The sequence below is a fragment of the Apiospora phragmitis genome, assembly GCF_038363925.1.
Source record: "Apiospora phragmitis strain CBS 135458 chromosome Unknown utg000005l:1.0-4161743.0:1.0-4166827.0, whole genome shotgun sequence".
Taxonomy (NCBI): Eukaryota; Fungi; Ascomycota; class Sordariomycetes; order Amphisphaeriales; family Apiosporaceae; genus Apiospora; species Apiospora phragmitis.
This window is the reverse complement of record NW_027117403.1, coordinates 1,316,117-1,338,397: the sequence shown is the minus strand read 5'-3', so window position 1 is coordinate 1,338,397 and position 22,281 is coordinate 1,316,117. Positions and strand designations below refer to the sequence as shown.

The following is a 22,281-nucleotide window of genomic DNA, read 5'->3' as shown; positions in this document are numbered from 1 at the left end:
TGGGATTGGCGGGACGCGCGATGCGATCACCCATCCGTTCTGAGCATGCATCTCTTGGTGAACTGGCTCCGGTACTTATATGAGATGATTGCCGTTCGTTTTGTTCATTTAAATATCCTCTCCCTGTGGGATTTGACCAATTTCTCCTTCGAGTATCCGAAGTCGACAGGCACACACCTCCATCCGAACAGTAGCTTGATCCCCTTCTCCCCGAACCGACCGATCAGATACCTACGATGCGAACCCACGTCCTCCTCGGCATCGCGGCCAGCGTCTCGGCCCACACCATCTTCGTGCAGCTCGCGAGCGGCGGCACGACCTACCCGGTGTCGCACGGCATCCGGACGCCGACGTACGACGGCCCCATCCAGGACGTGAGCTCGGACTCGCTGGCCTGCAACGGGCCCCCCAACCCGACGACGCCCTCGGACGCCGTCGTCGACGTTGAGGCGGGCAGCACCGTGACCGCCGTCTGGCGGCACACGCTGACGTCGGGCGCCGACGACGTCATGGACGCGTCGCACAAGGGGCCGACGCTGGCGTACTTGAAGAAGGTCGACACCGCGACGGCGGCGGCGGGGCCGGGGAACGGGTGGTAAGTAGGGACTCCGGCTGTTTCCGTGGCCTTCCTTTATCACCGTCTTGAGCCAGAGAACTAATCCAGAATTTGATAATCTGCGCAGGTTCAAGATCCAGCAGGATGGATACAGCGGTGGTGTTTGGGGCACCTCCAAGGTCATCAAGAACGGTGGTCTTCACTCCATCAAGATCCCTGACTGTCTGGCCGATGGGCAGTACCTGCTACGAGCCGAGATGATTGCGCTGCACGCTGCGGGATCATCTGGCGGCGCCCAGCTCTACGTAAGTCATGTTGCAGACTTTTCCCCAGGTGTAGCGTAGTGTATTTACGTCCTCGAAATATACTGACTTGGTATTTAGATGGAATGCGCCCAGATAAACATCAAGGGGGGAAAGGCCACGGCATCTCCACAGACATACAGCATCCCCGGTATCTACAAGGTATGGCAACAGTCTTTTTCCTTTACTTGCCTCCTCGTAAACTGCATCATTATAGACCGCTGACACGAACATGATTCAGGCAAATGACCCAGGTCTGCTGATTAACATCTACTCCATGGGCAGCAGCAGCTACGTGATTCCCGGTAAGCTTCCCCCCCTGACTTCCACCCCCAGTCCCGACAGACATGCATACACCGCCAAGATGAAAATTCCAGCTAACGGCGATTGCTATTGCTCCATGTCAGGCCCCGACCCTTTCACCTGCGGCGCCGGGAACGACAACCCTGCACCTACCACGAAAGCTGCCCCGACCACCATCGTCACATCCACCAAGGCGACAGCCCCCACTACTACGGCCAGCCCTGGGGAGGGAAGCGGTTGCAGCCCCGTTTCCCAGTGGGGCCAGTGTGGCGGCAAGGACTTCCAGGGCTGCACGGCGTGTTCCGGGTCGTACAAGTGCGTCGTGAGCAATGAGTATTATTCGCAATGCCAGTAGTCTGTAGTAAAATGGAGAAGGATGATAATATCAGAGAAGAACTCTCATCGGTAGTCTTTATATGACAGAGGTTGAATAGACAGAGTATCGGTCCATTCTTCATGAATGATAATTGCGGTGTTTGTGAGATTTATGAACGTTCGGAGCAGCAAAGACTCGGAGTGTTGCTAGCCGATTGCTACTAAAAGAAACGAGGGTGGTAGTGTTTGTCTTGCGTCTGATTTCAATGAGCATAACCTCAACACTCCGCCAAATGAGAACTCCCCTTTAGCATCCCCATGCTTCCAGGCTGTCTCCCAGCAATGTGGTCCACCACTAGCCCCAATAGCCGATCCAAAACCCACAACTCGGCCTGGTAGGCTAATAGTATGCAGGAAACTCCTGCTGGCAAAACAGCACATGTAACAATACCATCGAGCATACGCTGATGAAACCTGCACAAAACGGGTGAGGCCCGGTAAAACGGCCCACTGTGCACATTTTTATAAGCCTCAGTCCGCAGGTACCCATGGACGAGCAGCAAAATCACCGAGGCAGCGCCACCAATCATCTTGGCCCAATAGAAGCCTCCTCCTTCCTTTTTAGATGGCTGGTGGTGGTAGTGGCCTCTTCGTTCCTCTTTAGATGGCTCGTCGCGGTAGTGGCGGGCTGTTAGGATGGCAGTGAAGCATATGGCAGCCACGCCAAGTAAAACCGGCTGACGCCGGGTTCTGGGCTTCTGACGGCAGGGCGGTTGGTGTTTTGCATAGTGCCACTGTGCCGGATCGAACCTTGTCGCTTGCTGAGATCGGAGGCGGACACCGGTCGGCTGTCGCTGGCGACTTTTTCTTAGATGGCTTGTGTGCGAATGGCCCAAAAGGGGGGTTTTTCGATAGAGATTCTGTACTTCTGTTGCCGGGACTGTTGATGGTAAGGGGAACTGATTCAGACGGAACAGAGAAGGAGCAAGGGCGGCCATTTAAAGGCAGACCTCGGGGTTATCAAGAAGTAGGTATGAATCCTTTTCGATTCTCCGTTGCGTCGGATAATTACTTTCATTAAGCTTTCCATGATCCATGGGAGTCCCATATGTTGGCTCGCTTTTGAGGCCTTTAAATTGCACAGACATCGAGGCACTCTTGGCTGGCCGCTTTTCAACTCCAGCCATAGCTCGTCGCATGGAAGATTATATAGTAGCGAGTCATTAAAAGCGGCTGATACTCGAATCCCCCAAGATTTCATCATTAGCCGAGAGACCAAGCATGGTCTGAGTATTATGCTATACTCTAGAGAGCCAAAATATTTGCAAAGAGAGCCACGTCCTGTTCTATTAACTTCTAAAGACACGTAGCTCAGGCGCAGTACTACTGAAAACTAACAAACAGAAACCTATAAAGCAATACTTATAGTATTAAATTACTGCCTAAAAATGGAAAGCGGAAAGGAGAAAAATAGGGAGAGAAGGAAACTAATAACAGCAGAAGGAGTTGAACCCTTTTGCCTATAGGTGCATTATACTAGAATACTCTATCGCTAGGCTTACTGACCTAGTTAGGGTTATCAGGTCCTGTTGGAATGGGAGTGTGTCTCTTATTCTCCGGTGAATCTAGATTTGGACAAACTCAAATCTCACCGCGAACCAATTTCTGTACCGACCATCATAATACGCGCCACGAGACAATGTCAAGGACATAGTCAAGGACATACAATCTGGAGCCCCTCATTATGTAGAAGACGTCGCCGGGACGGATGTGGTGAAATCAGAGCCTTCAAGGAACCGCCTCTTAGTATATGAAGACCACCTCAGAGGATGTCCAGCATAATTGTGTGGCCTTTTCGGGGGTAACTACGATCCGAGTAAGCAGCAGTAGATACAAAAGTTCTCATAACCTATAGCTTCAATTCAAGTAACACATTAACTCGATCACTCGGTTAGATTTACAAGACCTAACAGACAGTTGGGGGGTATAATGTGCCACAGGGTGATACCCCTGCTATTGGCTTAGAGGCCAAGGCATAAACAATGCGGCTGTTGGTACTTCGTTCTTATACAGTAATGAAGCCTGTTTGTCTCGGTTGCATTCAGACTAGTGCTCCCACATCAAAGGCAACGAGTTTCGCTCGACTACATTGTCACTAGACAAAGACAGCCACCAGGAATAGCACTTTCTCCGGATCGGTAGCGTCTTTATTCGATCTCAGCACGACAAAAGTAGAGCATGATAATATCCTGAGTGTTAGAACCTGTTACTGCCACCATGCATACTTAAGGAGTTCGATATATGTATAGAGCCAGAGGAGTTTCTCATGATCACAATCATTAAAGACCTTGGAATATCGCATTGAAGTAAAAGAAGAAATATCACCAGAGTCAGCGCTTGGAATATCACATCAAAGTAAAATAAGGAATTCACCAGAGTCACCGCGAAGATGTCGGTAAACATTTTAAGATCATCTGTTCTGGAAGATGGCACTTTGCCATTCCCGACGAGAGGACCCAAGTCTATCCAAATCCCCGTGGAAGAGGAAAAGACGTACGCCGCGAATGCTTTAAAGGGGCTCAACCTGCTGCAGACACGCTACGATGCGGCGATTGACTCCAAGAGTCTTACAAGCGCCCTAGAGTACCTCTACGACCATCTGCCTGCAAAGGTCTCGAATCTCATGACGTGGCAGTCGCCGGACGATTTTGATATATTCCCCTATGGGATCGACCACGCCGATACTGTGGGGTACGAGCGGTATCTGAAACAATTTGGAAGTCAGTTCGAGAGCAGTTACGAATCCATCCGCAAGCGCGAGTACTACATACAGCAAGTCGACACCAAGGACGACCACTACGTCACCGTCATCCTGCACCTGCGCAAGGACGATCCGAAGAAGAAGAACGCCCCATTCACGGCGGTCGACTACTCCGTCTTCATCGACCCGGACACGGGCTTCGCGGCCGACGCCCGGCTGAAGAAGGTGCGCGCGCGCATCGCCGCGTTCCTGCGCCCGGGGCTCGCCAACATCGACGACTTCGCGGCCCACGAGGGCGAGCTGTGGGTGCCGCCATCCCGGGACGAGGACGCGTTCTTCAGCTCCGGCCTGCGGGCCTTCGTGCTGTTCGAGCAGTTCACGCGCCGCCTCGTCGACCTGTACTGCGAGGGAAAGACGTACGACGCCGACGCCCTCTGGCGCCCGACTTGCGCCTGGACCAACCTCGAGAAGGCCCGCGACGACATGATCGGCGCCGCGTCGCGCCAGGTGCGGCGCTACATGGGCTTCACGCCGCGCGTTACGCTGTCGCTGCTCAAGGGGCCCAAAAACGGCAAGGAGGAGCCCCATGCTCCGGTTCGGCATCGGCTGTTTACGCCGCCGGAAATTGGCCTGATTGGAACTTTTCGCTTCGATGATGAGTCCGCCAGCAGCAGTAGCCGTACCGACCAGGATCTGGTGACGGCCCACTCGGACTCTGAGAAGGAGTACACTGCTTCTGTGTCGAGCGATGAAGAAGATGTTGATAGCGGCAATCCGCCTCCTCCCGTGCGAAAGGGCCTGCTGAAAAGGGGCCTGCCACGCATTGGGTCGGATGATTCAGACGACAAGGAGGACTTGCAGCAGAATGTCGACGATGCCTTCATTCAGCTTATCGGAGGCGACGACGCCGACGAAATGGCAGACGAGGAGGAGGAGGTTGAACAACCGACCAAGCCTACACCCAGCACTGATGTCTTGCCGACTGACGACGTGGAGTTGGCGGATGTCGGCAGTGACGACGACGAAGAGGCAGAGGGTGCGGAGGTGACGATGCAGGATGAAAATACTGCCGCTGCTGACCATGAAAGCGACGACGAGCAGCAGCAGCAGCAAGCCGCGGCCGAACAGAACGGAAATGATGGCACCCCGCTATTCTACGGACCCAAATGGCCGGAGGAGGTCCCTCTTCCCACGTCAGCTGTGCGTTATTTGGCTGACAGGCTGGATTTGCAGAAGCCAGAACCTGATGTCTTCATAATCGATGTTGATGAAGACGAGCCCCTTCCCACAGTTGAAGGGAATACGGTTGGGAATGACTACTTTGATATCGAAGTGGAATCGCCCGCCGCTATAAGAGAGCAGCTACCGACCCCGGCGGAGGATATCAAGATTATCTTTACCGATCATCAAGGCCGAGTCAACACGGCCGAGTCCCAAGCACCCCCAGAGATGTATGACAGGTATGATTTTCATCTCCTACGACCCACTAGAGGGACAGAGTGGCTTATCGTTTTACAGCAGCCCACCTCTATCCCCGAACGAAGTAGAGGAAGGGGAGAAGGAGAATGCGTTCTCCCGCAGCGACGCGCCGAGCCCTGCGCCCCAGCCCCAGCCCGAAGCGCCCATGGAGTCCCTCAGCACACTCCCATCCCAGCAGTCGCTCAATGTCGAAGGACCTGCCACACCCAGCCCCAGCCCCCAAAGCAGGCCTTCTTCACCACCCGTGGAGGTGGAGAAGAGCGCGAAGCGGAAGTTCAGTCTTGTTAGTGACTACGACGACGACGACGATGACACCGCTCCGGAGGAACCTCCTGCGAAGCGGCAGCATAACGAGGAGCCGGTTCCCGATGCCACCACGGCTGGGGAATACGGGCCCGAGTTGCCGCCCATCGGTGCTCCCGCGTGGGGCTGGCCTGCCGTCAATACGACGGGCAGTCATATCCCGGGGCTTACCTTGGCGCAGGAGTCGACTACTCCGGCGGAGACGTCGACGTTGCCCGAGACTCAGGCTACTGAAGATGGAGGGGACGGACAAGTGGGGGATACCGACCAGTCAACATCAGGGGTCCCGGCATACATAGCTTAACCATGGTGCGGTGGGATCATTGTAGGATAATTGGGTAGTTTGCGTTATATGATATAAGTTGTAGACATAGGTTGCTGTTAAGTTTGATACTAATGTGTTTTCCGAAAATGTATGAATCGTTTGTCTCTTATTCAATATCATTGACAATTCTAGCCTGATAAGAAGAGCTCAGGGGTAACACGGCAATGGCAATGAACTTTTAGCGTACGTGAGATGCAACCCCACTAACACGCTGCGAACATATGTCGCCTCAATTGAAATCTCGTCTGCCATTTTTGCCCACTCAACTTACAAGTCGAATCTTCATAGATTGTTCTCTTCCTCCTCCATCGCATCAATACACTCCTTCCACTTGGCCCACGCCGCATCGCCCCCCGGCAAGCCCCCGACCAGGGGCAAGCGCGTGCCGTCCGGGTCGCCGAAGCCGCGGAGCCGGCTGATAGCCTCCTTGATGCCGACGGTGCCCGTCTGCACGATGAGCTCCTCCATGGCGCTGAGCTTGTACTGGAGCTCCCGGCGGCGGCGGACCTCGCCCTCGGTAATTCCTACAGTTTTGGTCGACAGCCCGTACAGCGCCACGACCGTCTTGGGGAAGAAGCCCGCACACCCGTCGATGGCGCCCGCGCCGCCCACGGCCACCACGGGCAGCAGCTGCTGGCCCAGGCCCGAGAAGGTCTGGAACTGGGCGTGGTCGATGGCCGGGTTCGACGCGACTTGGGCGTGGTGCGACATGTCGCCGTGCGAGAGCTTGCAGCCCACGATGTTGGGGTGCTTGGACAGCGTCACGTACGTCGAGGGGGCGACTTTGACATTGTTGGAAACTCCCGGGTAGTGGTAGCTAATGATGGTGTGAGTAACTTAGTTCATGATACTGACGTGCATTGTTTCATATTCTTTGACTGCCCCGAAATATCGAGGACTTAGTAAGGAATCGACTTACATCATGATGGGGATGGGGCTCTGATCAGCGACGGCCGTAAACCACTGGATGATGCCCTCCTGCGTGCTAGCGCCCGCAAAGAAGCCCGGGACGAGACAGAGCCCCCACTGGGCGCCGGCCTCCTGGGCGCCCTCCAGCTGCGAGACGGTTTCTTCCACGTTCTGCGTGGCCGTGCCGGCGACGATGGGGTAGTCCTTAAAGCCGGCCCCGTCGAGGGCCTTGCGCACACTGGCCAAGATCTCAGAGCGTTCTTTGTTCTTCAGGTGGATGGCCTCGCCCGTGCTGCCGAGGACGACGAGCCCCGTGATGCCCGCCTTGGCGAGGTAGACCGAGTGCACCGCCTGGGTGTCGGCGTCGTACGGCGACGCGATGGCGTTGTACGTCGCCGACTTCTTGGGCTGGAAGAAGGTGGGGACCGGCACGTAGATGCCGGCCGGGGGAATTGGAGCCATGATTGTTGATTCTTCGGGCTTATAAGCTTAGATACTTAAATAGCAAGCAATATTGAGAACAGGGACAGCTCAATGCTCAAGAGGAGACTCAAAGACTCGAGAATCGAATGAGAAGAGCTGGGTTTACTATTTTTTTTATCGCTATGGCCCTTCCATTCCTCAGGACTCTACATGCATGTATTTATGGTGTTGGGGGCGTTGCGCGGGGTTCTCCAGGAAATGGCGCCGTACCCGACTACCGAGAGATGGGGTCGGTGATTCGGTGCAGCATTGCAGCGATCTCCCGATATCTCATAGCGGTTGTTTGTTTGTCGGAGTGGCTACCGACAGGACTTCCTTCGGGCGACAGCCGCTCAATGTTAGAATATCAGCTAAGGCTGTCAGCACTAAAACACATTTTCATTACATATAAACTGCCCTAGAAATTATTCCAAGTCTCGATGGATTTCATTTTACTTTGTTTCCCTGGACCGAAATATGCAACATCAAGTCTCCGAACAACATCGTCGAATGACGACCAAATCGATACATGGCGACTTCTTTCAGAAACTATCATGCGGACCTTGCATACCCCTTTACACTAACGACTAGGCAGTTAAGTAAAGTAAGATAACTACATGTATGTACACGTACCTACATAGATTGGATTGGGTTTCATAATCGTAGGACGTTTTGTCGCATTTAGGCAGTTGCGAGCACAGCCCACAGATGCGTGGTTCGCACGCCGAGCTTTGTTGATCAGACCATCCTACTAGTTTAGGCAGCACTCTGCTACAAATCCAAGTGACTCAGGAACCACAACAACATAGCACCTGGAACTCACTGTACTGTACAGTTCTTCATTTCCCCCTCAATAAGTTGGTCACCACGCATTTGCCAAATCTTTCCAGCCTCTGTCCGCGCATTTGGACTGAGCATCAGTCATTCGCAACCGAAAATGATGTCCGCCATCTTGGGCAAGAAGCAGCCGGCGACGACGACGCGGGAGCAGAGAAAACAAGCGATGCCGGTCAAAACCTCCTACAAGTCCAAGGAAGTCGCGATCCCGGACGACTTCCTGCGGGACGAGCGCCACACCGGCGACTCCATCAGCTACAAGGTCATCAACTTCAAGGAGACGGACCTCCCCCAGTACGAGCCGTGCTACGCGGCCGTGCTGGACAACGTGCTCACGCCCGCGGAGTGCGACACGCTACTGCGGCTCGCCGAGTCGAGCGTGCGGGACGAGGACATGGGCGAGGACGGCAGCCCGTGGCGGCCCGCCCTGGTCAACGCGGGCGGCGGCCGCGAGGTGCTGGAGACGAGCTACCGCAACAGCGACCGCATCATCTGGGACTGCCAGGACGTCGTGGACCGCCTCTGGGCGCGGATCGCGCAGGTGCCGGGCGTCATGGACAAGCTGGGATCGGTCACGGGCGAGGAGCTGCTGGGGGTCACGGCGAAACCCGACAAGCCATCGACGTGGTGGGACTTCCACGGCGTCAACCGGCGCATGCGCTACCTCAAGTACGGCGGCGGCCAGTTCTTCGCGCCCCACTGCGACGGCGCCTACAGCACCGAGGAGGAGGACGGCACCGTCTTCCGCACCCACTACACCGTGCACATCTACCTCAACGACTCCAAGGCCGAGGTCGGCGACGGGGACAAGGGCCGGACCGCGCTCGAGGGCGGCGCCACGACCTTCTTCTCGTCGGACGAGAAGCGCCGGCTCAATGTCCACCCGAAGGCCGGCCGCGTTCTGATCTTCCAGCACCGCAGGTTGTATCACTCGGGCGACAATGTTCTGGCGGGTACGAAATATACCATCCGGACGGATCTCCTGTACAAGTTGCGGAAGGATGGCAATAAGGTGGATTAGAGGTTTTTGATTATCGTTCATCAAGGATGGTTCAGACTTGATAAGAAGTAGAAAGCTAGAGAAAAGGAACGCCATGAGAAGTGCAAGCCTACCTACTTAGGTACGTTTCTTGAGTACATGAGTGAGTATGATCTTCAAAAGCGGATGCATAATTGAAGGGAAGCTCTATTGGTAATAACAGCAGCCTAAAAGCTGATTTCAAGGAGGTCTAGTGACCAGCGCCATCTCCTCCCTTTTTTAAGATAAGAACTCATATCATTCTTTGAAAACTATTTCTGCAGGTCGCTCGCTCTATACCGACACGTATACAGCTGGGCTGCTACTTTCGTTGCCCTGCTGTTAATAATGGCCTCGGTTGCGCTGGCTTAGGTGCACTAGTGGGATTTCATCCTCACTAAAATCGCACTGACGCCCCCTGTAGCTGCCATTTCCCGCCAGGGCTCCAGGCAGTATATCTTTCTCCTCCTCCCCCTCCCTCATCTCGGAAGCCCGTGGCCTTTCACTCCACTAACAAAAAAGACGTCTAGGTCAGCTCGAATCCCATTAAGATAATAAAAGGCAGAGACTTGGATTGACCAAGTATTTACTTACCTATTGCAATGCGTCCCATCTCAACCACAACTGGGATCCAAGTCAGAGTCGCGAGGATTTGCCCGACTCCCCATTCGTTGATTTCGATCTTTGACAGTTCGTCTCGCGATGCCGCAGTGAGGACACCACGTATGTTCAGTATCAACCCGAGTATCGTCCACATGCCGACAAGACAGAAAAGAGGTAGCACGAAATGAAAGAAGCGCGATGTCAGTCGCGATGCCGCATCAGTCGTACTACCTAGCAAACACTCTATGAGATGGACAGTGCCTATGATGAGGTACATTCCCGGCGGCGTCAGCATGACAACCCAGACGCATGCCACCGCCATCTTCAGATAACGGGTGCTCGCATTGAATTGATAGTCGCAGTAAGGTTGCAGTATGTGGTCAAGCTCGTTCACAAGTTCACCGAGGACCGACTTGCCCTTTGGGACGGTTTGAATGAGCACGAATATGAAGCTCAATTCGGCATTTTTCGTGGCCGTCAGCCAGATCACCATCATCCACATGCAGTAGCAGACGAAGGTTGCGGCATGAAATAACCAGTAACGGATGCGGACATGGTCGTCGCGTCCGCGAGGCAGCACAGCGCCAAGAGCGGGAGGAAGGAAAAGGACGACACTAGGCTGTTGACGAGGAAGTAGAGGGGCGTCTTGGGACTTTGGACGTGATGCAGTTGCATAGCTGCGAGCTGGATACCGAAGCACAGTATGCTAGCTCCAAGGAACATATCGTCCAACGATCCCCGGTGCACATCTGTCAGTCTCGCGATGACGAGAGATCCAAACCCCGCTCTCCGCCCTTATTCAATCGCGGCAGGAACACGAGCACGAAGAAGAACATCGTCACCAGCACGGCTTCCATACAGTACGAGCTCAAGACCTGGGAAGCATCATGTCAGCTAACGCCACCTTCTTGCTTAATTGCATGATGTTGTCGTGGGGATTTGAGCTTCGGAATATCAATGACAACTTACGCCGATGCCAGCCATATCTGGATCAACCTCGATGTTTCCGGCTGACAATACAGGACACGCCCGCTGCATGCAAGTTGCATCTGCCTCGGCGACCCTCCAGAATGTATATTCATACCAGTTCAATCTTAGTAGGTGATTTGTGTCATTGAACTTCTGAGCCGCCAAAAGGTGGTACCACGTCAGAAGCGCACTCCAGGACGCCCATGATGGGTAGACTGGTGGATCGGTTCCATCTGGTGGTGACTGTAATGCCTTGGCTATATCTGGTGGCAGAATGGATGCCAGGTATTCGATCATAGTCTCGGTTGGCAGGCTAACAGAGGACTGCTGGAAGGCGATGAAGAGGTCACACGATCTTGCATAGTTTAGCCTGTCGCTGTCATCAGATAGGAACTCGAATCCATCCTCCACACAGACCATCTTGCTTATTACCCCCTGTCGGGAAGAGCTGTTGAGTGGGTGATGATCAGATACCGAAGACGACATGAGCTCAATCGGCTGAATGATGAAGGGAGCTCACGTTGCGTAGCGACATGGATGAAAGAAAGTGTCTCAACTAAATGCTCTCGCCTGTGCCGCGCCATTTGCACTTGGCATGACCAACAGGCAGGCGCGGTCGGCACAGCCAGTAGATCCGTGGGGGATTGGGGTCTAGTGCTTGCCTGCCGATCGACTTTGCATTGATGTAGAACCAACGGTCTCAGGCAAAACATGACGAGGAGCCGGCTAGGAACAGCAACCCTTCAGCAGATGAGTAGCTCCACTGGATGCTGATTTGAGGCTGAGCTGACCAAGGCACCGAAAGAAACGAGATAATATTAGGTGGCACGACTGGACTCTGCGACCAACTAGAGTACTTGCTCAGACCGTCCGCCTGGTGAGCATACGCCATATGATGCAAAAAAAGAGGTTGAAACCGAAAACGCTTGGTGGTGTTCACCATGTCACTGGGAGAGGGGGTTGTAAGTCAGCAGCATCTCACATGAAACATCATCTGCTTGTCTTTTTCCTCAGCACAGGTATAATTATGATAAGGGACTCTCAGCCTTTTCTTATAAGTCGTTAGCCTTGGCTTTGGTCCTCGGGAGTGCGTGTGGCCCCCAGGGGCGACCACAGCTGGTTGTAAGAATTGGGGGCCCGGCGTGGGGGCGAAGATGAGAATCAGCCTGCCGGGGCCTGCGCAATGAATTTCTTTACATATGCAGTCTAGCCGCACAGCCATGCCAGGCTTTTCCGCAACCCCCCTCACCCTTCATGGTTTATATTACCCCCATACCTGGACTAGCCCCTGGCCCTCAACTCTAGTGTCATAGGTAAGACATTGAGCCTGGCCTATTGTCGTGGGCTTGCTCATTAGAGGCTTGCATCCTATTGCTGGAGATTGCAGTAGCACCATACCTGCAGAACGACTTCTTTTCGGCCACACAGCCTGCTTGACACTGAAGACGAAAACGTTAGGCTGGGCTTAATCTACGACAAGTTGACAGGTTGATGGGTGATGTCAAGTCTGGTTAGGATACGTTTGATGCCAACAGCCTTGTTCACATTACATCAAGAATGAAGATAATGTATATATGAATAGGTTTATCTCCGAATTCGACCTGGGAGTACATTTGTTCAATATCTCGACATGGATGGGATTGAGATGCAAACTTACACGGCGCAGCAAGGGGCAGTCAGTCCCATTGAGTCCGCTGGCAGCACCCTCGCAAGAACCTGTACCGGCGAATGAATTTACACGACAGATCGATTCGGATGTATCGCCTCCCACTCCAACATCTGAGTCAGATGAATCCGCACAGAGGAACAACCCAAGCCAGGAAAGAGAGTCCACGGAAAACGGAAATATGAATGCGCCCGTTCGGCCTAGTCCTGATAAGGCGAAGTACACTCAAGCACCTCGACTTAAATACAACTGCACCTCGTTACTCGACCCCAGGGGAAGCTTCTGGAGCTACGAGGGCGTCAGTATTTTCCTCGCTGTAGCCGCATTGGTGACCATCGTTATCCTACTCGCCTCGTATAACGGCCGAAGGCGACCGGATTGGCCAGCCTTAATCAACGTCAATTCTCTCTTGCCATTCTCACGGCCATCCTGAAAGCCTCGCTATTGTTCCCCATCGCAGAATGCATTGGCGAGCTGAAGTGGGTTCACTTCAAAGATCCTCACCCGATTCAAGACCTCGCCAGATGGGATGGTGCCACTCGTGGCCCATGGGGGTCACTTCTGCTCATCTGCAAACACCCCTTCAACGTCCTCACTGTTCTGGGAGCTACGCTGACAATACTGTCTCTAGCCATTGACCCTTTCGCGCAGCAGGTTCTTGGGTTCCACAGCTGTCTCGAGCCTGTTGACGGGGCCCGGCCATGATTCCCAGGACCAACAACTACACCAGAGGAGATGTGCAGTATGCTTTAGGAACCCCCTCCGTGGATGGACCGATGACTGCTGCTCTGTATTCTGTGTTCTTCAACCCACCGGACAACGCATCGTCGCTGATTCCAGCCCACTGTCCTTCGGGGAACTGTACGTTTAACAATGACGGTTCGGGGACTTATACCACTCTTTTCGTTCGAAGCGCTGATGGTAAGTTTGGACTGCGGCGATAGGACAGGCACTAGGTCTGAGCCAACGTGCAAGACGGGGGCTCGGGCATTCAACGTCTCCTTGTCGCCGTGTGTCCATAGATATGGCAATGTCACATATACCGGCGGCATTTTCAACGAGACCATCATGTCGACTGCCATTTTCCTATATGTCACCCTGGGCTACTTTAGCCTCGCTATAAATCACCCATCGATCCCAAGCCTAGACTGCTCGCCGGCTGACGAGCCCTCGCTACAAAAGACGCAGCCTGCCACCCCTCTCACCGACAGGATACACTACTACAATAACCATTCGGCACAGGATTACAACGACACTGAGACTGTTTACTTCGACAAGGCATGCACGTACGACTTTGGGTATTAGCCCGCGGCCGGGCTCGAGAGTATCTTGAGCACCGTCTTTTTCGGCAACGGCACGACAGGAGGGGTGAAGAGGCTGGTAACACCTCGAGGGATCGGGCACCAGCTAGTCGGAGACGCCTGGATCGACCGGCTGTGGGCCAATGGCACCGCCGACCGGGCCAGCGTCGCCGCCTACATGGACGGCCTCACCGCGTGGCTGACCGCAACGATCCGCCGCGAAGGGGTCGTGCACGACGGCGCGCTCGCGGGCCTGGGCACCGTCTACGGCAACCAGACGTGCATCGCCGTCATCTGGGGCTTGATCGCCTTCCCGGCGGTTTTGTTTTTGCTGACGCTGGCCTTCGTGGCGCTGACCATCGTCCAGAGCGGCCGGCACACGACGCGGCTCGGGGCCGGGAGGGGGCCGTGGAAGTCGTCGGCGCTGCCGGTGCTGTGGGCGGGGCTGGAGTACAAGACGCGGTTCCGGCCGGATCACTGCCTTAGCGATGTGCCGGACATGGAGGCCCATAGCGAGAGGGTGACGGTGAGGCTGGGCAAGACGGTCGTGCATGTGGTGGGGCCGGAGGGGGGTTCTGAGGGAATCGTGCAACGGCCTCAGGGCAGATGGACTTTACAGGAGTGTTGACGCGATAGGAGAATTTGTAGGACCAGAGCACGCTATCTCATTCTCAAGCTGTGTTTTTCGCGTCCAAATGCATTTTCGTAAGACCAAAGTTTAGCTTATCAAGGCCAGGTATTTATTTAAACCAGGAGTGGTTAACCACTACACAGAATCTCAAAATATATGGGCATGGGATAATATCAGATTTGGGCATCATGTTATAGCTTCATGTCCTAGGCTTGAGACTTTGCCTGAAATTTGCCTTTCAAGCCGGAGTATAGGATTATATACCACGTCTTTTCTGTAAGAATAATCTTTGACATTATATATAATTACAAGTTTGAGCCTCTTGATGACCGCTACGTTTTAGTTCGAAAGCGTACATACAATATTATCCAGCGCAAGATAATTCTGCTGCTGTACTTTCTTCGACCCTGATCCTGTTGTCTTAGCCTGAGGGCTGCTGCAGTCGAACCAGATCCGATCGAGCCCGTGGAACTCCAGGTAAACTGGAGCGACCCCTGCAGCCAGTTGTCCGCCCCCGTGTCCGCGGCCGAGGTGGGGAACCTGACACCCCGGGCGTACTTCCCGTCGTTGAGATACACACGCACATACGGCACGTTGCCGACTTGGTAGAAGTTGGTGAAATAGAAGTTGTAGGTGCAGGTGAAAGACGTGCCGGGGCAGGAGGTGAAGTCCTGGTACAGCTCCACGAGGCTGTTGCCGTAGAGGTTGGACGAGTAGAGCATGTTCGGGCTGTTGTTGTAGCCGTTGGGCACGATGGAGAAGTCGGTATGGGTATTGTCAGGGGGCGTTTTGACCCAGGGACCCAACGAGCCGGTATCGAAACCACCGTTGACGACGGGGTTGGAGGTACAGGTGGTCGTGGCGGTGCTTTCCACGGTCGTTGTCGTTACGTCGACGGTTGTGGCGGTGCTGACGATGCTCGTCGTGACGTCTACTTCCTCAACAGTGTAGGCTGTCGAAGTAATGGTGGTTGCATCCGTCTCCGTGGAGAGAATGGTTTCCGTAGTGGTGGCCGTCTCCGAGACCGTCACAGTCGTGATGATGTTCGACGTCACTGTCGCTGTCACCAACTGAACCTCCGTGCTGACGAGAGGCAGTATCGTCGTGGTAGTGACATCCGAGGTCACCGACGCGGTGGTCGTGCCGGTAGATGTGGTAGTGATGTCTAACGTCTGGGTGTCGACGGTACTGAGGGTAGTCTCGACAAGCACGTTGGAGAACAAGGTGTATGCCACGTCCGTGGTGGCATATATGGTCGTCACCGAGCTGACGGTTGCGTAGACGGTAGCAACCGATGTCTGCGTCCTTATCTCTGACGCAGATTGGACCGGTGCACTTTTCACGATACATGAGCAAGCGCTGCGGAAATGATCACCCCCATAAACGGCTTTCCAGTTGGCCGGGAGATCAGGCAAGGATGTAGGAACGGCGCGCTTGTTCTTGTTGAACAGTACCGTACTGAAGTACGTGTACTCGGTGGTCGTGCTCAAGTCGGTATCTTTGGCACGTTAATGGAGCACTCATTGAAGACACAATACAACATTTGCTTACCAGTTTCTGTAGAGTAGATCGTGGCTACGTTGGTGGATTCAGACGTGACAGTGACGTAGTCTGTGCCCGTCGTGACGACGGTCTCTACTGGTGTCTCCTGGGTAGTCAACGTTGACACAGTGATGGATGTGGAGTCTGTCCCTGTCACAGTCGTAAGAGTCTGGAAAGCGGTTAGCCAAGTTCTTCTCAACCGATCCCCATTTGGCTGTTTTCTTACGTCCGTTGCGATGGTCGAGTCGACAGTCTCTGTTGCGCTATATGACGAAACGGTCTCTGTAGACACTACCGCTGTTTCTGTGACAGTCAATGTTTGATAGACTACCGCTGTTGCGACAATAAGCTCCGCAGTTGTAGTGCCCGCAGTCATGGTCGTGGTCTGAGTGGCTAGGCTAGTAGCTGATGAGACAACCTCGGCCGTCACGGTCGTGGTGGTAGTGAGTGTGGTGATCGTAGCGACGGGTTTCTTGAGTTCGTTGGAGCACACGCTCTGCACGTAGCATGCAAACCCAGGTTGGTGCACGCGCATGCTCGCGAGAAGACCATCTTCTAGCCACTCCCCGACGGCACCTACTTATAGTCAGTAATGGTCCCAGGTGCGCTGGGCAGGGGAGCATTCACAATAGGATGGGCGATCATTCCGCAGAGGGTTCGCGTAAGTGACCGACAGCAGCAGCGGCAGTGCCAGCGAAAGGACCTTGAAACCAGCCATGCTAAGGAGTTACTACTGAGCGACAGCGGAATGGCAAGACGAGGAACAAACTCGACAGATAGGCTAGGACGGCCCCTCGGCTCAGGGCACAAGATATATAGAAAGGGCGGCCATGAGACTGGTCGTGTTCCGTGGTCAATTTCCAGTAATCGCCGGCCGCGACTCGAAGCCAGATCAAGTTGCCCTCTAACCAGCAATGGCGATGAGCGAGCAGTTCAATCAATAGTGGCATCGTTCGCGCGAGCTCTAGTTGCTTTTCCGCACCTCAGCTGCTGTCTAGCCACTCAGCTAGATCGATCTGGGCTGAGACTGGAGCTAGTTTGTGCGCTCAGCCGCAGGAATTGAAATTAGGGGAAGTACCAAGCCTATACCTCTTGAAATCTAGCGCCCACAGCCGATTTGTTAGAACCATAGCCTAGAGTCGAACAAATGACGGATTATATAAGATTAACTGACAACCTCGCAGATCTACGATAGGGAGTAAGAAACAGCAAGCAGTGGTACATTTCTGATTCTTTCTTTAGATTGTCCTGTGTCTCTTTACGGCCCCCTTTAGGCTACATATGCAAAGAGTTTCAAGCAGGCAAGCATCCCCTTGTTTGTTGGCTCAGAAGTCAAAGGAGCCTAAGATCGGTACCAAGTAGACTGCCACTACCGTGTCTTCCTTAGATACGAGCAGAGAACAGCATTATCCTACGGATTCAGGGCTGGCAATCTCAGAGGTAACCACCTCTCGGGCATCAGAGACAACCTCAGGCATTGGCGTACGCAGCCATTTTACTGTAATAACTCCCCAAGTGTGCCTATTTATGTAGGGTTCATCATAGTCCTCAATACCGATACTGCAGGCTGCCACAAGTGCCCAAAGGCCCGAAAATCGTAAATCACAGTAGAAATTACCAGGCAAAAAAGAACTCACCGTTCACAACCTGGCATGTTCACAAGAAGAAAGTACAAGTAAGGTCGATCCAGGCTCTCAGACAACGGAGTGCTCAGTAAATAATCCACCAAAACTGATATATACCGTATTAAATACCGAAACTTTCAACTCTCACCCCAGTAAGTGCAAACTCAGCTTCTCAATCAAGAGCAAACAGCCGTCACAACTCATAGGGATCAGACCGTCCCAAACGAATACACCAAGATGGAACCGATGGCATCACGAGAGAGTAGCCCGGGAAGCGAGAGCTCTACCTGGAGCATGAGTGATTCTTCAACCGTACAATCGGATCCTGACAGCGAATTACGTATGCTTCATGGTGAACACTTTGATCGACCGGCTGCTCTTTGCAAATACTTATGGCCATCTGCGATTGAGAAGACGATCAGGGCCCGTTGGTTAGACGATGGTGACCATAACATTATCTTTAATATGTTATTCTCGGAGAATAGCGAAGATGGGGACGGCGAAATTATTCACCACGACCTGTTCCTACGTGTTCCGAGAGATCAAGGTTCCATCCTGCGGACAGTTGCTATTCTCCAGTACTTGGAAACTCATACGGACCTCGTGGCCCCAAGGGTTATCAAGTGGGACGAGACGAAAGACAACCCGCTAGGTTTTGGGTACGTGGTCCTTTCCAGAATCCCGGTTGATCCATACGATTTATGTGAGAGACGCCTTACGCACGACCAGAAGCTCTCCATCGCCACTCAGCTAGCAGCCCTGTACCGACAAATGGAGTCCATCACGAGTCCCGTTGCGGGCATCATCGAGGCCTGTCAGAACGCACTCGAACACGACAACACCAGCGCCGACGATTTCCTATCCGTGCAGCCTTTCGGCGCCGAATGTTGTCACCAGCCAGAGGACCCTACCATGGATGGAGACGACACTATTGAAAATGTTGGCAAGCTACCGCATGACCGGTTGCGTCGGGATTCGCCCGGCTTGTCCGTGGACGAGATCATGCTCGCGATCTACCAGAGACACATGCACCATTCGCCCGGCTGCCGCAAGGAGGATCACGACCACTCTTTGAAGCTGTACGAGCCGCTACAAGAGATGATGCAGAACCTGGTAGATCTGAAGATCTTCGGCTCGGATGCAATCTGCCTTCATCGCCCGGACCTCTTCACCCGCAACATCATGATCGACTCTACCGCCGACGCTGACCCCGTGATCACCGGCGTGGTCGACTGGGACGACGCCCTTTTCGTCCCCCGATTCGCGGCTCGGGAACCTCCGCGGTGGCTGTGGGGCCAGTACGACTTGAAGTATTACGAAGGCGGCCTGAAAGAGGGTGAGTCCATATTGCGCACGCCCAGCACTCTTCTTACGGAGATACCGCCCGAGAACGAAGACATCAAGCGAGCCTTTACGGAGGCGATAGGAGAGGACTGGATGGCCGAGGCCGAGGACGAACGCCTCGCCCTTGCGAGAGCCTTGCTGAGTTCAGCCGGGAAGTCGTCTGCCCCGACCCAACAAAGCCACCTGTTGCTAGAATGGCGGCCTGGGAGACGTTTTTAAAGGCCTTCCCCGACACTGCTAATCCCGGATTTTCGGAAGCGTCGCAACCGTCTGAGAAAACGGGAGAAGACTAGGAGCATTGAGGTTTCAGAAGCATGTCATTTTGATGGTACCTCCATAATGGAATGACCGAGAATACCTCGCTGGACTGAAGACGCTTTGGTCGTCAGTCTTGGACGGCAAGATCAGAGAAAGAAATGAATCGAGTTGATGAGAAGGACAAGAAGTATCAGTGTATCTGATGCACGTCCGCAAAGGGACGAAATGGATATGAGCTACTGTAGAAGAAAGCTTTCTGGGTACAAACTATGGTTAACGCAACCGCTTTTGTCATAATGAAACGTCCGTTAACCCAGGCTGTCATGAGGCCACCGAATTTCCTTTAAAGTGATCCATACCCAGTATAAAGCCAGCTTGAAAGATATGCGATCCACTGAAGGAGGGATAAAGTAAGACACTTCGAAAACAGACGTCTATTGCACCCAGAAATAACACCAACTCACTCGCGTATAGTTGTAGACATGACAGACAAATCTAGTAACCATCACGGGCATCACCACTGGAAATACGCATATAACCCAGCACAGCTAGGTGCCATGCGATACTTTAGTGGGGGCTTCTCTGGGAGAGCAGAATACCTTGGCCGCCCCGAGTGGAATCATGATAGATCCGGATACGGAATGGTGCGGCGCAAGGGAGACAAGCACACTTGTATCATGATGTAAGTCGAGAGGGATATGTTATTCGAGACACATATACGTTATGATCACGGCATCATGCCAAAGCGACGACAGGGGTAACGAGTTTTTAAATAAATCCTATTTCGTGTTTGCAATATGGCGTTATCGTAGATTAGCCTTGGATGACCTTGGCACCTTCGGCGGGTTCTAACACTTTCCACTTGCACTCGATGTTCTCTTGCTTGAACCTCGAAATGATTCTGTCGGCGATCTCTTCGAAGTTGCCTACACGATCGGGTATTAGAACGCTCTTCGTACACCACGTTTGCCCACTCGTTCCATGACCAAACAAGGTTATGACCTGTTGGGAAGACGCAAGGAGTGAACTTACTGGTGGCAAGCGCCAGGATGGTGGGCCCGGCGCCGGAAAGGCAGACACCAAGAAGTCCCGGTTGGGGGAGGGGGACATGGACGCGATGATGTCGCCGAGGCCCGGGATGAGGGTCTGGCGGTACTGCTGGTGCAGCTTGTCCTGCATCGCGAGGTAGATCATGTCCGGGTCGGGCGGGGACTGGCCGAGCGCGACGGGCAGGAGCGCGATGCGCTGCAGGTTGAACGTCACGTCCTGGCGCGGGTAGTGCGTCGGCAGGACCTCGCGCGCTTTCGCCGTCGGCACCTCGAACGCGGGCATGATGGCGATGGCCTTGATCTCCCGGGACCAGGGGAACTTGATGTGGTGCCCGATGCCGAAGGGCGGCACGGGCGGGCTCTTGCCCGTGTCTTCGCCGCCGGCCGGCGCGGGCAGGACTTCGCTCAGGGGGATCTCGACCCGGGCGACGTCCTCCGGGGTCAGGGGCTTGAGGTACGTGCCGACGAAGCCGCCGAAGAGTGCGGCGCCGACGTTGTCGGGGTGACGCTCTAGGGTTCCTGTTAGCCATTTGGGTGTTTCTTCTCCAATCAAAAGAAGGGGTGATTTCAGGGCGGTGCACCAATCATAAGGCAAAAGTCAAACAGCCGCTCATGGCTCAAGTTCAATTTGCCGACAGTGTTGCCCAGCAGCACACCAGCCACGACCGCAGCACCGGAGGAACCCAGGCCGCCTCCTAGCGGGATGGGGTTTTTGATATGCACATGGGTTTCCACGGGGAAAGCTCGCTGGTCATGGCATCGCAAAACGTAGAGAGCGACGCGGGTGAGAAGGTTGGCCGAGGGGTCGAGTGACACCTCGCCCGTCTCAGCGCCTTGGCCCTCGTAAGTGATTTTGCAGTTCAGGGGTTCCTCGGAGGTGGCCTTGGACCTGTCGATGGTGACGGTCAGCTCGAGGTATATGGACAGGGCCAGTCCGATGACGTCGAAGCCAGGGCCGATGTTGGCTGACGAGCAGGGGGCTCGGATGGTGAAGGTCTCCATTTTGTCGCAGTCGCAATTGCGCACGCACACACACCGATACCCAAACGGTAAGTAACTTTGACGGGGAAGATAGAAGAAGAAATTCCGTATCGGAACAGCCTTTTTATCCGCGTTGAAATATGCCGTGTCCAACCGGTAGCAATCAGGCCGTTCGCTTCCTTGAAACCTTTACTCACACCGAATCTAGTGTGTTCGTGCGTTCGTGGGATCCTGCCGACTTCGGGCGGGACAAGCAAAAACGAGAAAGGTGGGGTGCGAGTTAACCTTCACTCAGCCCTACATGTGGGGGTTTCGATCTTACCAGCTCAAGGCCCTTCATGTCGTTGAGCAACTTTACCCCTGATTCTGACGTCTGATAGAAATACTACCTGGAGGTCCATAACCCTGTATTTCGCCCATGGAATCGATCCGGATTTGGCAAGTCTCTGGAGTGCCGATTGGACTGACTGGTTCCTCGTCTCGCCATTGGTGCACCTGCGGGGTAGTCGTTCCGACGAAGACTGGCAGTGCTCAATATCTGAGCTGTAGCAAAGGAGCAGAGCATGAAACATGGCAGAGACAATATCAGAGTACGGGAAGGATCTTTGCGTAGAGACTTCCTCCTGTAGAAATCACAAGTTTGTTTGTCGGGCGTTTGATGAGACTATCGAATGGATTCACAGGCGTAGAAGCCCCCAAAGTCAGTCAACTACGACTGCGACCTAAAGTTGAAAAGTATGAG

General features: G+C 53.9%; 10 protein-coding genes across 10 annotated transcripts; 6 read left to right on the top strand and 4 right to left on the bottom strand.

Moving 5' to 3' along the window:
- Nucleotides 1–236: 236 nt before the first annotated feature.
- Nucleotides 237–1,516, top strand: PG994_004445 (lytic polysaccharide monooxygenase; the record flags this gene model as incomplete). The annotated part of the gene is made up of 5 exons (XM_066855854.1): nucleotides 237–595; nucleotides 684–861; nucleotides 940–1,020; nucleotides 1,100–1,163; nucleotides 1,266–1,516. The coding sequence occupies 5 exons, from the start codon at nucleotides 237–239 to the stop codon at nucleotides 1,514–1,516; spliced, it is 933 nt and encodes a 310-aa protein (XP_066718021.1).
- Nucleotides 1,517–3,925: 2,409 nt separating this feature from the next.
- PG994_004444 (uncharacterized protein) lies at nucleotides 3,926–6,323 on the top strand (the record flags this gene model as incomplete). The annotated part of the gene is made up of 2 exons (XM_066855853.1): nucleotides 3,926–5,697; nucleotides 5,756–6,323. 2 exons carry the CDS (start codon nucleotides 3,926–3,928, stop codon nucleotides 6,321–6,323), a joined length of 2,340 nt encoding a protein of 779 aa, XP_066718020.1.
- Nucleotides 6,324–6,626: 303 nt separating this feature from the next.
- PG994_004443 (uncharacterized protein) lies at nucleotides 6,627–7,715 on the bottom strand (the record flags this gene model as incomplete). Its single annotated transcript, XM_066855852.1, has 2 exons — nucleotides 6,627–7,161; nucleotides 7,264–7,715. The coding sequence occupies 2 exons, from the start codon at nucleotides 7,713–7,715 to the stop codon at nucleotides 6,627–6,629; spliced, it is 987 nt and encodes a 328-aa protein (XP_066718019.1).
- A 937-nt stretch (nucleotides 7,716–8,652) lies between these two features.
- Nucleotides 8,653–9,573, top strand: PG994_004442 (oxidoreductase domain-containing protein; the record flags this gene model as incomplete). Its single annotated transcript, XM_066855851.1, has 1 exon — nucleotides 8,653–9,573. The coding sequence occupies one exon, from the start codon at nucleotides 8,653–8,655 to the stop codon at nucleotides 9,571–9,573; it is 921 nt and encodes a 306-aa protein (XP_066718018.1).
- A 583-nt stretch (nucleotides 9,574–10,156) lies between these two features.
- Nucleotides 10,157–11,562, bottom strand: PG994_004441 (uncharacterized protein; the record flags this gene model as incomplete). The annotated part of the gene is made up of 2 exons (XM_066855850.1): nucleotides 10,157–10,825; nucleotides 11,143–11,562. The coding sequence occupies 2 exons, from the start codon at nucleotides 11,560–11,562 to the stop codon at nucleotides 10,157–10,159; spliced, it is 1,089 nt and encodes a 362-aa protein (XP_066718017.1).
- A 1,210-nt stretch (nucleotides 11,563–12,772) lies between these two features.
- Nucleotides 12,773–14,113, top strand: PG994_004440 (Acid phosphatase protein; the record flags this gene model as incomplete). The annotated part of the gene is made up of 5 exons (XM_066855849.1): nucleotides 12,773–12,817; nucleotides 12,888–13,110; nucleotides 13,269–13,470; nucleotides 13,521–13,669; nucleotides 13,758–14,113. The coding sequence occupies 5 exons, from the start codon at nucleotides 12,773–12,775 to the stop codon at nucleotides 14,111–14,113; spliced, it is 975 nt and encodes a 324-aa protein (XP_066718016.1).
- Nucleotides 14,114–14,287: 174 nt separating this feature from the next.
- PG994_004439 (uncharacterized protein) lies at nucleotides 14,288–14,737 on the top strand (the record flags this gene model as incomplete). Its single annotated transcript, XM_066855848.1, has 1 exon — nucleotides 14,288–14,737. The coding sequence occupies one exon, from the start codon at nucleotides 14,288–14,290 to the stop codon at nucleotides 14,735–14,737; it is 450 nt and encodes a 149-aa protein (XP_066718015.1).
- A 335-nt stretch (nucleotides 14,738–15,072) lies between these two features.
- PG994_004438 (uncharacterized protein) lies at nucleotides 15,073–16,817 on the bottom strand (the record flags this gene model as incomplete). Its single annotated transcript, XM_066855847.1, has 2 exons — nucleotides 15,073–16,238; nucleotides 16,292–16,817. 2 exons carry the CDS (start codon nucleotides 16,815–16,817, stop codon nucleotides 15,073–15,075), a joined length of 1,692 nt encoding a protein of 563 aa, XP_066718014.1.
- A 1,555-nt stretch (nucleotides 16,818–18,372) lies between these two features.
- PG994_004437 (uncharacterized protein) lies at nucleotides 18,373–19,470 on the top strand (the record flags this gene model as incomplete). Its single annotated transcript, XM_066855846.1, has 1 exon — nucleotides 18,373–19,470. One exon carries the CDS (start codon nucleotides 18,373–18,375, stop codon nucleotides 19,468–19,470), a length of 1,098 nt encoding a protein of 365 aa, XP_066718013.1.
- An 852-nt stretch (nucleotides 19,471–20,322) lies between these two features.
- On the bottom strand, nucleotides 20,323–21,560 carry PG994_004436 (putative homoserine kinase; the record flags this gene model as incomplete). The annotated part of the gene is made up of 2 exons (XM_066855845.1): nucleotides 20,323–21,068; nucleotides 21,140–21,560. The coding sequence occupies 2 exons, from the start codon at nucleotides 21,558–21,560 to the stop codon at nucleotides 20,323–20,325; spliced, it is 1,167 nt and encodes a 388-aa protein (XP_066718012.1).
- Nucleotides 21,561–22,281: the final 721 nt, after the last annotated feature.